General features: G+C 45.0%; 1 protein-coding gene across 3 annotated transcripts in view; it reads left to right on the forward strand.

The window, feature by feature from the left end:
- CGNL1 (cingulin like 1) overlaps positions 1 to 14701 on the forward strand; it is a 179296-nt gene that overhangs the window by 144569 nt on the left and 20026 nt on the right. For all 3 annotated transcript variants that reach the window (XM_053593486.1, XM_053593485.1, XM_053593487.1), the window contains 5 exons: positions 357 to 461; positions 5399 to 5551; positions 6433 to 6603; positions 10574 to 10735; positions 14462 to 14551. In XM_053593486.1, coding sequence (XP_053449461.1) covers positions 357 to 461; positions 5399 to 5551; positions 6433 to 6603; positions 10574 to 10735; positions 14462 to 14551 — 681 coding nt within the window. The remainder of the gene's footprint in view (positions 1 to 356; positions 462 to 5398; positions 5552 to 6432; positions 6604 to 10573; positions 10736 to 14461; positions 14552 to 14701) is intronic.

Consider the following 14701-nt stretch of genomic DNA (forward strand, 5'->3'; position numbering starts at 1 on the left):
TTTAATACTGCTACAATGGTAAGTTTCCAGCACAGATTTTTTGGGGCGCACATTCAAATCATTCAAATCATAGCCGTCCTCCATCACCTTTCACAAAACTGTGTGCCTAGGGCCATTCAGTACCTGCTATTTCCAGATTTCCAGGGGGTGAGTCTGGGTATTTGTATTTTTGAAAAATCACCCCGGGTGATCTGGACATTCACACCTGTTTAAGAACTGAGACTGCAGGCAGGCAGAAGCATGCAAGGACAGCCGCGTCTGTGGGTGTCTTCTGCGTTCACTTCATTCCACCAAGTCAGTGGTTTCCAAGGTGCAGCACCCATCTGCGTACATACTGACCCCATGTTTTGTTGCAGGGAGAAATACGACAATTAGAAGACGCCCTCGTCCATGCCAGAAAGGAAGAAAAAGAAGCTGCCTCAGCCAGAAGGGCCCTGGAGAGTGAGCTGGAGGATGCCCAGGTAACACGGAGGGCTGTCACCATCAGTCCCTCATAAAGGAAGCCCAGGGAAGCAAAATTGGAATGATGTGCAGGGATTGTCCTCGGTCCTCTCTTTCCAGATAGCTCCCTTTCACCGGTAATAACCACCCTGGGCTTGGAACCACCCATCTAGACTGTGATTCTTAACTGAGGGACATTTGAAGACATTTTGGGTCATCACAACTAGGCAGGTGTTACAGGGGTGGAGGCTGGGGTGCTGCTCAGAACCCTGCAAAGCGCAGGACAGCCACACAACAGAGAACTGGCCCCAAATGTCAAGAGTGCCAAGGTTGAGAAACCTTGACATTAAAGAGCTTGACAGCTTTCCAGAGATAAAATATGAATTGTGGGAAAGGCAGGCAGGATCAGTCCCCAAGGCAGCATGGAGTCTGGCTTTCTGGCAGAAGCCAATTTTCCTCCTCTTCTGTGCAAATGCACTCTGTTGAGTACAGTCCTTCAAGGCAGCTATTAGAAGGGGCAGGAGGAAGCTGTTTCCTTGAAACTACATAGCTATCTCTATTCAAAATCAGTAGGTTCTTAGAAAATGAGATTTTTCCCATTCAAAGGCTGAACAGACTATCTAAAGTGCATTTTGCAGAAAACCCTGCATTGAAGTTCTGAATTGACCTTGCACGGAGACGCTGTGCGATCCAGCTTGTGTCCTTCTGTTGACTCTCAGGTTCTAAAGAACCAGCGCCCAGGCACCCCCCCAAGGAGATTCTGAGGAGGTACAACGCCAATGTTTCTGAGAGTTGTCTCAGAGGAAGTCTGTTACAAAGTTTTTATTAGGGACCCCCTATGTGGGGATTGTTGGGGAAGGGGCACATTAAAAGTTAGGGTGCAGATTTGTAGATGTCTCAAGGCAGCTTCCTTTTAAGAGACACAGCTTCATCTCCTCAAGCTATAGATGAAAGAAGGGGTTCACACAGGTCAGCCACAAGTCAGGGATTCTCACCCCCAAATCAGAGGCCTAGGCCTTCTCCCTGTCTTTAGAAGGAAACTTGTTTTTGTTTATAGTAAAGTCCTGATTTTTCTTGAGTTCTATGTCTGACTGCCATCCCTTACTCCCCCTGCCCCCTTTCTTTGTTTTTCTTTCTTTAGCTGTAGACCTTTGTTCCAAAATCTTGTTGGGTTGATATTATGCAGACGGCAGTTTCACTGTGCTTGCTGGTTAAGGCTTGGATGGCTACTGTTACCCAACCCAGCTGCCAAAGTGTACGGTTTAAATTTGTGAGCTGGTTGGGGGCAAGCAGAAGGGAAAGACATTTGTCTTCTGCAGGGACAAACATCTGCTCCTTCGTGTCACGTCCACACGGAACACCAGGTGCAGCTATGAGGGTCTCTCAGAACTTTTCCTTCGGTCAAACAAGAACTTTTTGCACATGTGGAAGTCATTGCCCAGCTGGGACTCTGCAGCTTGGAGTTAATTCAGTGTATAAAACAGATGATGGCCTCAGGGTCTGCAGGGCCTGATGTAGTCCTCGCCCACCCCGCCTCTGGATCTCCAGCCTTGCTTTGGAAATTTTCCCTGACAAGTTACTTTTGTTGAGGCCAGTTTTCCCAGCGGTGTGGAGAAGAGGAGAGCACCTCACCTCTGACCATGCTGGCCACTGGCAGAGCCATCTCACCTTCGTTACCTGAGTTATCTGATCTCAAAAGGAGTGCCATGGAGAGCACACCATCAGGGTCAGATATACTTTGTTTTCTCTAAGACCAGGAACCAGATAGTCAGCTCCTTTTGTCTGACCCTCTTTCTGCCTGCCTGTGGATCTTGAAGCGGGCAACCCACAGGGAACTTAACCCTTGAGGAAGAGGAAAAAGTCGCTGGTATTTTTTTTCACACAAACATTTTACATTTCAAAGTCTTTGTGCCGGTAGCAGTTGGTTGCATCTTCACGTATGATAACTGTATTTCTTTAAATAGTAGTCCCGAAGATTACTATTGGTTGATACCATAGCCGACACCATGACTCAGTCAGAAAGTGGCTGAGGGTTATGGAGATGTCAGGTGTGCTCTGCTGACCCTCAGCACTCTGTTCAGGACTGCGCTGCATCCTAAGGCTACTCGAACTGTGTTCCGGGCAGAGACATCTGTGACTGTGTTTCCAAGTGCCTGGTGCAGATGGTGAGGGGAAGAAATCCTTTGTGGAGAAGCCACGGTTCAGGAAGGGATTCACTTGCCACCCTGTTGGACTTCTGTGTGTTAAGAGAACAAAGGAAAAAGGCCCTGATGTTTCTACCGCTGCAGCCCATGGGTACTGTGTGGCAAGGGCTCTGAGGAGACCAGCTTCCTTCTGGTCACGCTACTCATTCTTGGAAACCAGTAGGCTCACTTGTACCTTGATTATTGTTTAAAAGGGCTGCTTGCAGCCTCCTTCAGTTTCCTGTAGTAGAAGCTGTGGGTTTGTCTGTGGGTCCCTGAGCTGAAAAGTACCCTCTGTGCAGCCACCAATGGTATGACCTGATAAATTTTTTCCAGATTTTTGTCCTATTATTAGTGAGTGGGCTGCTATCGCTGGTCTTGGAAATGTAGTCACTGTAGCCACAGAGCATTTCATTTCTAGTATTTATATGAAAGGTTACAAATATGCACAGTTGCCAAGTTTGCTTCTTTTCATGTGAATTTGGGGCACGTTTTCTCAGTGGTGACTTATTGTAACACATTTCTTGAATAACTGAAGAGGCAAAATATTGTTTTAAACACTCTTCTCAACTTAGGATATATTAGAATTATCTGGGGAACTTTCCAATGCAAATTTGTGGGGCCCCGTGCTAAGAAAAATTGTGACTCCATCAGAAAGAGGTAGAGTCTACATTTTAAGTAAAGGGTACCTCACCTTTGCATGGTGATTCTAATATAAAAAGTCTTCAGATCACTTTAGGGAACAGGTGAAACCACTGAGTGTTTAACATATGCCTGAATAGTCAGTATACCCAGATAGATAGAAAGTCTATTTCTTACCTTTACAAATTATACTACCTTGCGGTAGAGGCAAACATACAAGAAATATTTTTGAAGCAATTTAGCAAAACTCTCCTTCCAGGCAATGCATATTTGAGGGCTGGGGGTGGGTGGGTAGTATCAGCAGGCCCTGGGTTTAGAGTGGTAAGTCCTGGTGTCTCCAGTGGCACAGGAGGGGAGGGGCAGGCAGCCCTGCCCGAGTAAGAGTGAAGCAGAAATGCACGGACCCCATGGAGGTTGAATGGAGTTGAGGTAGCTTGTCTGCACTGCAGGTCTGGAGCTTTGGAGATTGGGGTCCCAGAGGAGGAGAAACAGAGGAGGGAGCGTCTGTAGGGGCAGGGGGTTAATTTTGATCTTGACGGTGCTACTGGAAGTCATAGCCCACTTTCTGTATTTGTCATTTGCACAAATTTACATTTTTGAGGTACACATCCTGAGAGTTTTCTTTCATACAGTGAAACCATACCTTGCTGGTGGCATAACTCTTGCTCCTTACCTTTTGCCCCCAACACCACTAAATAAACCATAAACAGAAGTCCCAGACTGTGCCTGCCTCTGATGTATGCCCAGTTGTGGTTGTGATGGGGCCCACACCTGTTAATTGCCCCCTGCCCCTAAACTCCTGATTGCCTTCCTTTTGCCACCTTCTTTTCCCCAACAGTTTTTGGCGACCTTGGTTCCATGTGACAATTAACTTTGGCAGTTCGACTGTGTTGACTGCTTCTCAAAGCACTGCCAGCTCAGCAGAGCCCAGGGGCCGGAAGGCTACCACGGGTGGTTTCTCAGCCCCACGTCACGTGGTTGGCAGACCGGAGCTGTTCCATGCTCTGCAAACCAGGAGAGCCCAAAGTGATTTGGAGTCTTTTCAAGATCCTGAATTATTGCATGTGACAGCCACTTGTAAATTGTTAAGCATTGTACAAATACAAACCATTGTTCTCATGCGGCCTCTGCAGGGACACAAGACCTGAGAGGCCCTGGGCAGTTTCTGTGCTAACTCACACAGGGTCCTCAGCACCTTTTCTAGGTAATACATCCTGTTTGGGTCCTGTTGCTCTCTTCTGGGCTGTACCCCTTCTTAGCCCCACACTGATGGCCTAATACTTGGCCATTTAAAAAAGCCACTATGACCTTCCTAAGATCTTTTAGGATTTTGTTTTAGAATTGCATGTGGTTTTACATAATGAACATTAGTCTGTATGAATATATGAGGTGAGAGCCTCAAGGGAACCCGGGAGAACATTGTGCCCACGATGGTTGCATTTTATTAGATAATAATAGGCACTAGTACTTGGTGCTGATTCACTAAAGAACCAACCCCCTTGTGTATTTTTTCTCACTAGTGTCTCCTCTATGTAACACCTTCTGTTCGTTCAGCTCATCAACCTGTGGGTTTCCAAATTCCTTTCATCTGTGTTGGAGTCCAACTTATGGATTCTGTGGATTGCAACTCTCTCTCCCAAGTGAACCTTTGCCCTATGGGACAGTGTTTTCTTTCTTTATGGAGTATTTTTAGCTATTCCAACTGTAAGAACCATCTCCACAGCAGAGTGGATTCTAGAATGTTAGTTGCAGTGCCAATATCATAGGACGTAGATTGCTAAGCAGCGGGTTTAGGCTGGTCTAATGTATAACTTTACCTGAATTTTCAAGGATGAACACTAAGATTTTCGGACACTATCCTGAGTGGCTGTGTATTTTTGTAATGCATCCTTTGTCTGTCCCTTCTTTCCTATGGGTGTTTGTTGTTACGTGAACTTTCTTTTTCATTCCTGGAGTGTCAGAGCCAGCAGTGTCCTTGTGTCTCTGTCCTGGCTTTATTTTGATCTTTTCCCTTATCACTGATGTAACAGGCCTCATTGCTTAGTGGCATGGCCAGGAAATCCCCTCTGCTACCCATTCCTGTGGCTGCCTGGCAGGTAGGCGACTGCACTGTCCCCTCCTGCCCTTTGCAGAAGAATCTGATTCGGATCACCCAGGAGCAGAAGCTGCTGTCGGAGAAGCTGAACGATGAGACTGAGCAGAAGGAGCAGTTGAGAAGGCTGAAGAACGAGATGGGGAGCGAGCGGTGGCACCTCGATAAGACCATCGAGAAGCTGCAGAAGGAGGTGAGGGGCTGGGGAGGAAGGGAGGAACAGGACTCAGTGCCCTGGAGAATCTGGTGAAAACCTGGGAGCCTGCAGTCGGGTCGAAGCACGAATGTGTCAGGGATTTGCAGACCCCTGGAAGCAGCTCTTTGGACCTGATGAGAACCCAAGATATAGAGAAACTAAACTAGAGAAAGTAAATGCCTGTACCCTCTGGAGTCCGGGCACCAAAATCACCTTGTAACAGCACAAGAGGCCTGGTGTGTAAGTGCAGGCTTAACCAGTGTCGCCTGGCTCAGCAACTGGTCTCTGTGCACTTCCATCTGTCTTACTTGTCCAGGAGTGTGGAAGAGAGTCCCAGAGCCCAGTCGTTGCTATTCCTCTGCTCATCTCTGCCCAGAAAACCCAGAAGGGGAAAGGCACAAAGCTGATGGGCTCCCCATATTGTGGGGGCCCATTTTCTGGCACCTATTATGGGTCAGGTACTTTACTAGCTATTTTTATTCCTAACTGGAATTCTATCTGTGTCTGTGTATGGTTTTAATTCTGACAACAACTCTATAAAGTAGATGTGATTTCATTTATTTCCAATAAGAACAAAGCTGAAGCCCAGACAGGTTAAGGACGTGCCTCAGTCATATACCAGTAAGTATCGAAGCAGGGACATCATCCCAGGACTGTGTGTCTGACTCCAGAGGAGCCTGCTCACTCATTCAGCACCTCCAAGTCAGACAGGCCTAGCCTGCTGGGCCCAGGCCCAGGGGCTTGGCAGTCTTTAAGGAGGCTGTGGAAGAGCTGCGGAAGAGGAACTGTGTTCCATATGGAAATGGAATGCAAACCCAGCTCCCCAGTCTCAGGTGGGGCCTGGCAGGGTGGGCTCACATCCCTGTCCCTTCTTCCAGATGGCCGACATTGTTGAAGCCTCCCGCACATCAACCCTGGAGCTGCAGAACCAGCTGGATGAGTACAAGGAGAAAAACCGCAGGGAGCTTGCAGAAATGCAAAGGCAGTTGAAGGAGAAAACCCTGGAGGCAGAAAAGTCCCGACTGACAATGGTGAAAATGCAGGAGGAGGTAAGGCCTGGCCCGAAAAGTTTCTTCTCTGTCCTTCATTCCCAGGGTCCTTCCAGCGGCTTGGAAGCTCTTCTGGGAGGGACTTGGCGGTCGATTGGTAGATTCGTGAGACAGCTGTGATGTGTGAGCCTTTCCCCCTTAAACCCTCAGGATGGTTACGCAGCAAATGGCATTCTAAGACACAAAGGGCTCACTGACTCTAAAGTAAAGTGGACACAATTTTAACTTATCTGTCTTCTTGATTAATCTAAAATTTTCTGCATAAAATGTTTAGCAGCCACTTATGGAGCAGCAGTGATCTGCCTGGCTGTGTCCAAATGATTTATCTGCTTTCAAGTTTTAATTCAATCCTAGAACAAGGATTATAGGAACCAATAATCCTTTTTTTTGCTATTCGTTTTTGAAAATACAGACTTTTATTAGAGTGGGAGTGGTGCATAAGAGTTTCAGAACAATAATGGAAACTAAAAGAAATCCTCAGGAATTTATGAGGACTGAAATGATTAAAATATATTTTTGGTTTTATATTTAAAAGTAATAGAGCAAAGAAACCCAAATGTTAGCTGCCTTTAGTCTTGACCTCTGAAGAACTGAAAAAAAAAATATAGAGAGAATGTTTTTGATTGTTTTAATGAAAAGCTGGAGGCTCTAAAATCCGAGGACAGTGTATGCTGATTTCGAGTTACAACTCTTGCCAGCTGGATGACCTTGAATAAGTTATCCCAGTTTTCTGAGCATCTGTTTCTACCTCTTTAAGAGCACATGAAATATTAGTGACTTTGTAATTAAACAAGAGTACATGTGAGACTGTCTAGCAGAGGGTCTGTCTATCCTGGGCACTTAATGTTAGTTTCCCTTTCTTTAATTAAAGGCTTTTTTTTTTTTTTTCATATATGATGCCAAGAGCACTAAGATTCCACAGGAAAACAAGTTTTTCTTTAAAAAACAAACTTTTAATTTCTTTGATGTTCAAAGAATAGTCACCCGTGAGTCCACGCTGAAGCTGTGTAAAAGAACAATGGATATTTATTACAGACTTCTAGAACATTTCTGAAAGGACCTGATAACAGATCCCTTCCCACTCTGGAGTCACATGATATAGGACTTCAAGTAAGAACTGAAATTAGCACACTAACATTAAAAAAAATCTCTTTGGCATTAAAAAAAATCACATTTCTACCACAGAGGTGGTGGAGGGATTCGGATATTAACCAGAATACCAACAAATGCCTGGTTTGTTTTGATTTCAAAAGATCACAGGGTCACCATGACCCCTGCAAAGTATTTCCCATCACTTTTTATGTAATGGTTTTTATTTTAAAATCTCTGGGTTGCAAGGAAACTTAGAGATTCTATAGTTAGATAAGGAAACTGAGGTCCATAGTGGTTAGTTAAGGCCAGATAGAGACCAGTATTGTTTAAAAAGAGAGATAATTCAAAAAAAGGATTCTGTACAATGAAAGCAAAGATAGCCCTTCTTCAATGTTCTGACTGGTGTAGCCCTGTGAGATGCTATTTCCAGTTGAACAGTAGATTTGGACACCTCATCGTGCTGAAAAGAAACGACAGTGGGAGGTTACCCTTGATCCAGATGCTGAAGTCATGGAATTGTTTAAAAGAAAAGTGAGTTGAGGGCGGCGCCTGTGGCTCAGTGAGTAGGGCGCCAGCCATATACTGAGGGTGGCAGGTTCAAACCTGGCCCCGGCCAAACTGCAACAAAAAATAGCCTGGTGTTGTGGCAGGCACCTGTAGTCCCAGCTACTCGGGAGGTTTTTTTTCTCTGAGGCAAGAGAATCACGTAAGCTGGAGGTTGCTGTTAGCTGTGATGCCACAACACTCTACGGAGGGTGACAAAGTGAGACTCTTGTCTCTACAAAAAAGAAAGAAAAGTGAATTGACACACCAAGTTCACTGTGGATCCTTAAAAAACTCAAGCTCAACTTTCACTGCCCTTTACCCTGTGTTTTGGTTGAGCCAAATTAAAGCTCTAGGGGTGAAAAGCTGTAAGAGTCCATTTTAAGGGCTGTAGTCCTTGCCACTTTTGCTTTGGGAGAGGTAGGCATTTTTACCTATTCTGCCTCCCATGAAGATAATCTTCAGAGAACTGAGACTTGGAATTCACCATCATTCAGTTTTATTTTGTAAACCCTGCTTAGCAAAGGGCAGTGTGAACTACTTGAAAGTAGTGCTGGTAGGTTCCCAAGTTGTTTATCTACTTTTGATTCTGGAGAATCTGTTCTCAGACACTTGCTAGTTACGTTTCTGCTCATCCTTATTGAATACTCTCAGTGTGGCAGAGTCCTTGCCAGGTGTCAGGAGGGACCTCCTGGGTATTGGAAGGTCGGACTACGCTGAGCAGTGAGATTGGGAGAGACATGTGGGGTTGACAAGAAGAAAATGCAAGTTGTTTGTTTTCCTGTCATTCTTTCTGACTCTCAGACAGACTATTTTTTATTAATATTTTGGGATTTCATACCATTTGATTTTTGTAATAGCTTTAGGAGGTTGGTTTTGTAATTAGCCCATTGTTGCAAATGAGGAAACTGAGTCATGTTCATGTGCTGCCAACTAACGGGCACGATGTAAGGGTATAGGGCACACCTGGTGAGTGTGGGACACACCTACTACAGGGGCCTTACCTAACAAACGTGGACATTGCAACCTAATCTGTTTGTACCCGCATATTAATCTGAAATTTAGAAAAAAGAAGCTGAGTCACAGAGCGAGCGAAAGCTCAGGAGTGTAGCGTCTTCTGTATCTAGAGAATGGCCCATCATCCTTGCTCCATGGGTCGATTTTTACCCTGTGCTTTCATGTACACTTTTTCCCATGGTTACCACCCAAACCAAGCAAGGGTCTTTATCTCTAGATGTCACCTTCAAGATGAGGCTTGTTCTCATAGAAATGTGGTGTTCCCAGCCACTGCCAAGAGAAGAACCCAGTGCCTGAAGTTTCCCACTGGTCTCCCTACAGCAGCCTCACCTGTTAGCGCTTCCCCAACTCTTCTGTGACAAATACCCCAAGAGGGTGTGTTTTGTGATGGTTTGCCGCGTGCTTTCATCTACTCCCTGAAGGAAATGAACTCCTGGTGTATCCTAATTCTCAGACTGCCGCGCCAGCACCTGCACCATCTCCAGCAGAACAGGACGCTGGGGACAGAACGGACAGCTTTGGGCTCCACCGGCCAGTCCACACAGGTGTTTAAGGAATTCCGGTGTGCCAGGTGGCTTGTCTCCCTGGGGAGATTCCAGAGAAGCTGAAAACAGACTGGCTCTTGGGAATCAAGGGCTTTTGTCCCTTGCACTTTTTTTTAAGCTGTTAGTTCGGTGCCACCTTGTGGATGAATAAAAACCTACAAATTTTGATAGCTGTGATTCTTCAAAGCAGTGGATTTCATCTAATGTGCCTGTTTATGTCATTTGATTTTGTGCCTGTAAGTTGTTTTGGGGTCACTGATTTAGGGTTTTTTTTTTTTTTTTTAGCCTTTTTACTCTTAACTTTAAAGCTCTTTTGAGGTGACACCGATACAGGTGGACATTAATTTCCCCCGGGAAGCACTTCTCTGGTTCTGTGGCTTTCATGGTATTTGACATCACCTGCAGTAAGAATCTCATCTTGCCTTGTAAGCTAGAAATAAACACCTCCATTCAAGTATATGGATATCCTGTACAAAAGATTCCTGAAACAATATCTGCTCATATTCTACTCTGATCTTTTTTTCCCCGTTCTATTTAGTTAAAAAATTCTGGTCAACGTGTTCTAAATAGAATTCATAAGGGTTGCTACCTATAGGTAGAAAACCCATTCATTTTAAAGAGTGGGCACAGAGGGAGGTGAGACTTAAAGGTTTCTGATCTCTCATTGGGGGTCCCTGGTTTTCTTTTCTTCAGGGTCACCCCATGCACTGACCGTGGGGATTCTGTGTTCCTGATATACCCCAGAAAACCACCCCAACTCTTGCTTATCCTAGATGCGTCTGATGGAGGAAGAGTTACGGGACTACCAGCGAGCTCAGGATGAAGCGCTTACGAAAAGGCAGCTTCTGGAGCAGACGCTAAAGGACCTGGAATACGAGCTGGAGGCCAAGAGTCACCTCAAAGATGACCGCGGCAGACTGGTCAAGCAGATGGAGGTCTGTGGGCTGCAGGAGCCTGGGGGGGCTGTGGAGGGAAAGTCTGTGCCACCAGGGAAGTGGCCTCTTTTCTCATATCTCAGTCTTTGGGAATCTGGGTTTTTTTTAATTCTCTTCCATAGCCCGATGTTAATGAAGTCATTTCTTGATTTGAGGAAGAAGCTGGTAGTTCATAGACTCATAGGACATCAGGCTGGAAGGAATGATGGACATAATTTAGCCTAATGTCCCCCTTGTCATGAAGAGGAAATGGAACAGGTTCTCAGAGAATTTAGGTGATTTTGCATAAGGGCACAGAGAGATCCTTTTGGGTATTTTGGCCAGGTGGGTGGGTGGGATTAATACTTCCAACCATAAGGCAATGAGAGTGTTGTATGTCCAGAGAGGGGCAGAGGTGTGCCTTGGGCCCTCATCAGTTGTCATTTGGCACATCACACACTCCATTCTTGTTTTCTGTTTCTGATCCATTTTTCCTTACAGGTTATCTGGCTTCTCCAGAGCTAGCAGCAAACTGTGGCTCAGTTTGTTGCTGTATACGTAGTACACACATAGTCCAAGACAGTGTATTAAAAGGGCTCAGTGCAGTCACAGATGCGGGTGCTCTGTCCACAAGCTGAAAACATAACAGACTAGAAAAACATAAATGATGCAAGAGAATCTAAGTATGAACGATCCACTGAGAATGACAAAAAAAACCTTCAAATACGTCTACTTCAACTTTTAAAAAAGAACAATTCTCAAGAACAAAAGTAACCCCAAACCAGAAATACACATACTCATATACATCCACCAATGGAATTTAGAGAGAGAGCGAGATACTGAGAAATAAGCCTTCAACTTTGGGGAGAAGTTAAAATTGTCAAGGTTCTGATAAAAGACAGACAGTGCTCAAGGCCAGGGATAGATGGCTAGAATTCAAAATCAATGGAATTCCTGATTTAACTCTGCAAATAAACAGAAATAACTTTTTAAACTTCCAGGGGACTTAGTAGCAGTTTATATCTTGTTTCAGTCATTGAAGATTTTATTAAATGGGCCTCTTATAAAGACTAGATAGCCTGATTACAGTTTCATTACTCTTTTGCGAGATTGCTGTGGATTTTGCTAATGTCCTTATTCTGGTCTCTGAGGGGAGGTAATTTTAAATCAAGCTGAGGTCATCCAGTTAAGTAGAAACTGATGGTTCTGGGGCCTAAACAACCTGGTTTAAGCTTCTTCAGACAGTGGAGGAAGAACCTGTGGTGGAAGGGACTCAGGCCTCGTCCCCTGAATGTTCCCTCTGGGTTCTCTGTAGTACGAGTTTTAGGCAAGAAGAGAGTCCTGGGAAGAGTTGTTGTTAGCTGAAGATTGGGGTGTCAGGTCATCTTCCTCAGGAATATTCTTTTTTCTTTTTTTTTGAGACAGAGTCTCAAGCTGTCGCCCTGGGTACTGTGGCATCATAGCTCATAGCAACTTCTAACTCTTGGGCTCAAGCGATCCTCTTGTCTCAGTTTTTCTTTTTCTTTTTTTAGTAGAAACAGGGCCTCACTTTTTGCTCAGGCTGGTTTCGAACCACTAAGCTCAAGCTATCCACCCTCCTCAGCCTCCCAGAGTGCTAGGATTACAGGCTTGAGCCACCGTGCCTGGCTAGGAATATTCTTTAAAAGAACATTTACTTTGTCTGACTTAAGGTCTAGAAGCAGTAGCGTAGCTAAATTTAATTATACCTCTGAAATATTTTAGATATTTCCCCGTTAATTACAAAATGAATAGCTCTCAAGGCCCAGCCACCATGAAGCACACTTAAGGGGCATTTCCTCCCCTAAGAGGCAGCTGGCTGTCTTGCTGTGACTAATGTCTTGCCTATTCCTTCACTAGTACTTAAATTAACTTTCAAGACTCAAGAGGTTTCCTAAGAATGGACATTTACTGTAAACTCAGAAATTCAGGTGGCTGTTGTATGTAAACATAGCTCTTGCAGTGATTTCTGGCTGTGGTAAAATTAGCCTAGGAGGAATCGGGAACTATCGAACAAATAGGAGGCTTCAGCGCAGCACCCAGCTCTGTTGAAAGTTGGTCTTTGGAATGCTTGGCTCCTGGGAGGCAGCTTTTTAGCTTCCCTGCAGATTTTGATCACTACCAGGGAGGCTGTTCACAGACATCTAGTCATTCACATGAGTTCTGTGCATTTTATTTTGGGGGCTTATAGAGGCATCCATTGCTTATCAATCAACTTTGCCAATCACAGAAACAATATTTATATACAAATGCTGCAAGGTCATGTTTAAAACCAGGAATGCCAATTGCTTTTTTAGTATTTGTGGCTGTGAGTTACCTAGTATATGACAAATCGGTGGCAGGAGAAAAACGTAGGCACAAACCCTATGGTGGTACCTGTGGTAGTTTGTGTCAGAAGCCGTTTTTTGTACCCAAAGCTACTTTGAAATGCTTTTCTCTTAACACTCAATTATGTTAATTTAGGAGCTAAGGAGAAAGACACAAATTATTATTATTATATGATGATGAGTTTAACAGAATTGGGTTTTTTGTTTTGTTTTTGGGACAGCAAAAAAAAAAAACTTAGTTGTCCTTGATAGAGGGCTATGATGTCATAGCTCACAGCAACCTCAAACTCTTGGGCTCAAGGGACTCTCTTGCCTCATCCTCCCACATAGCTGGGACTACAGGCGCCTGCCACAATGCCTGGCTAGTTTTAGAAATGGAGTCTCACTCTTGGTGAGGCTGGTCTTGAACCCGTGAGCTCAGGCAATCCACCCACCTCGACCTCCCAGAGTGCTAGGATTACAGGTGTAAGCCATCACGACCAGCCTTGAGTTTAACAGAATTGGTCAGCCTGTCTTTATGTTAATCCAGTGCAGACTTGGGGGTACACAGTGCAAAGTGTACCATGTTCCCTAGAAGAGAGAGGCAAGTGGCAGCAGCCACTACCGACTTCACCCTTCCTCTTAGAAAACCTGAGCAGGAGGGAGGCAGGATGTTGCCCTGAGAGTGACGTCTGTAGAGAAATGTGCCTTGGGTGCTGTTGCAGCTCCCACATTGTCTTTTATTTGTTTTATTTAATTTTTAATTTTTTTTTTGTAGGGACAGTGTTTCACTTTATCGCCCTCGGTAGAGTGCCCTGGCGTCACACGGCTCACAGCAACCTCCAACTCCTGGGCCTAGGCGATTCTCCTGCCTCAGCCTCCTGAGTAGCTGGAACTACAGGCGTCCGCCACAACGCCCGGCTATTTTTTTGTTGCAGTTTGGCCAGGGCCGGGTTTGAACCCACCACCCTCGGTATATGGGGCCGGCGCCCTACTCACTGAGCCACAGGCGCTGCCCTATTTTTAATTTTTTCTCACATTGTCTTTTGACGGGCAACTGGCTTAGGTGGATCTAAGTTACTGATTCATAGCGAGAAAAAAGATTTGAGGGAGGTACGCTAGTATCTCCTTTGTGTTTGCAGTAGGGTGGGGGTAATCTTTTTTTTTTTTAATGTGTTTTCTCCATGCATGAGTACACTTGACATGACAAAAGTAATAAAATACAGAGTTTTAAAAATATCTGCTTTGGGCAGTGTAAGAAGTAGATAGATCATTTTTCCAAACACTAATGATAATCAGCCCTCATTTGTCCTTGAGGTTTCCCTTGCACAAGGCGGTCCTTGCCCCTACTCCAAGGGTCCTTGCCCCTTGCCTTTCCAGTCAGTGAAAGTTAAATAAGCTGTGTGTGTGACTTTGTTCTTAGGACAAGGTTTCTCAACTGGAAATAGAACTGGAAGAAGAAAGAAACAATTCGGATTTGCTGTCTGAGCGGATCGCGAGAAGCAGGGAACAGGTAATGTGCTATAGCCGTGTGATGAGTGGCTTGTCCCACAGCCGAGTGATGAGTGGACTGTCCTAGAGCCAAATGATGAGTGGATTGTCCCACAGCCGAGTGATGAGTGGACTGTCCCACAGCCGGTGATGAGTGGCTTGTCCCACAGCT

This window comes from Nycticebus coucang, chromosome 6 (assembly GCF_027406575.1).
Source record: "Nycticebus coucang isolate mNycCou1 chromosome 6, mNycCou1.pri, whole genome shotgun sequence".
Taxonomy (NCBI): Eukaryota; Metazoa; Chordata; class Mammalia; order Primates; family Lorisidae; genus Nycticebus; species Nycticebus coucang.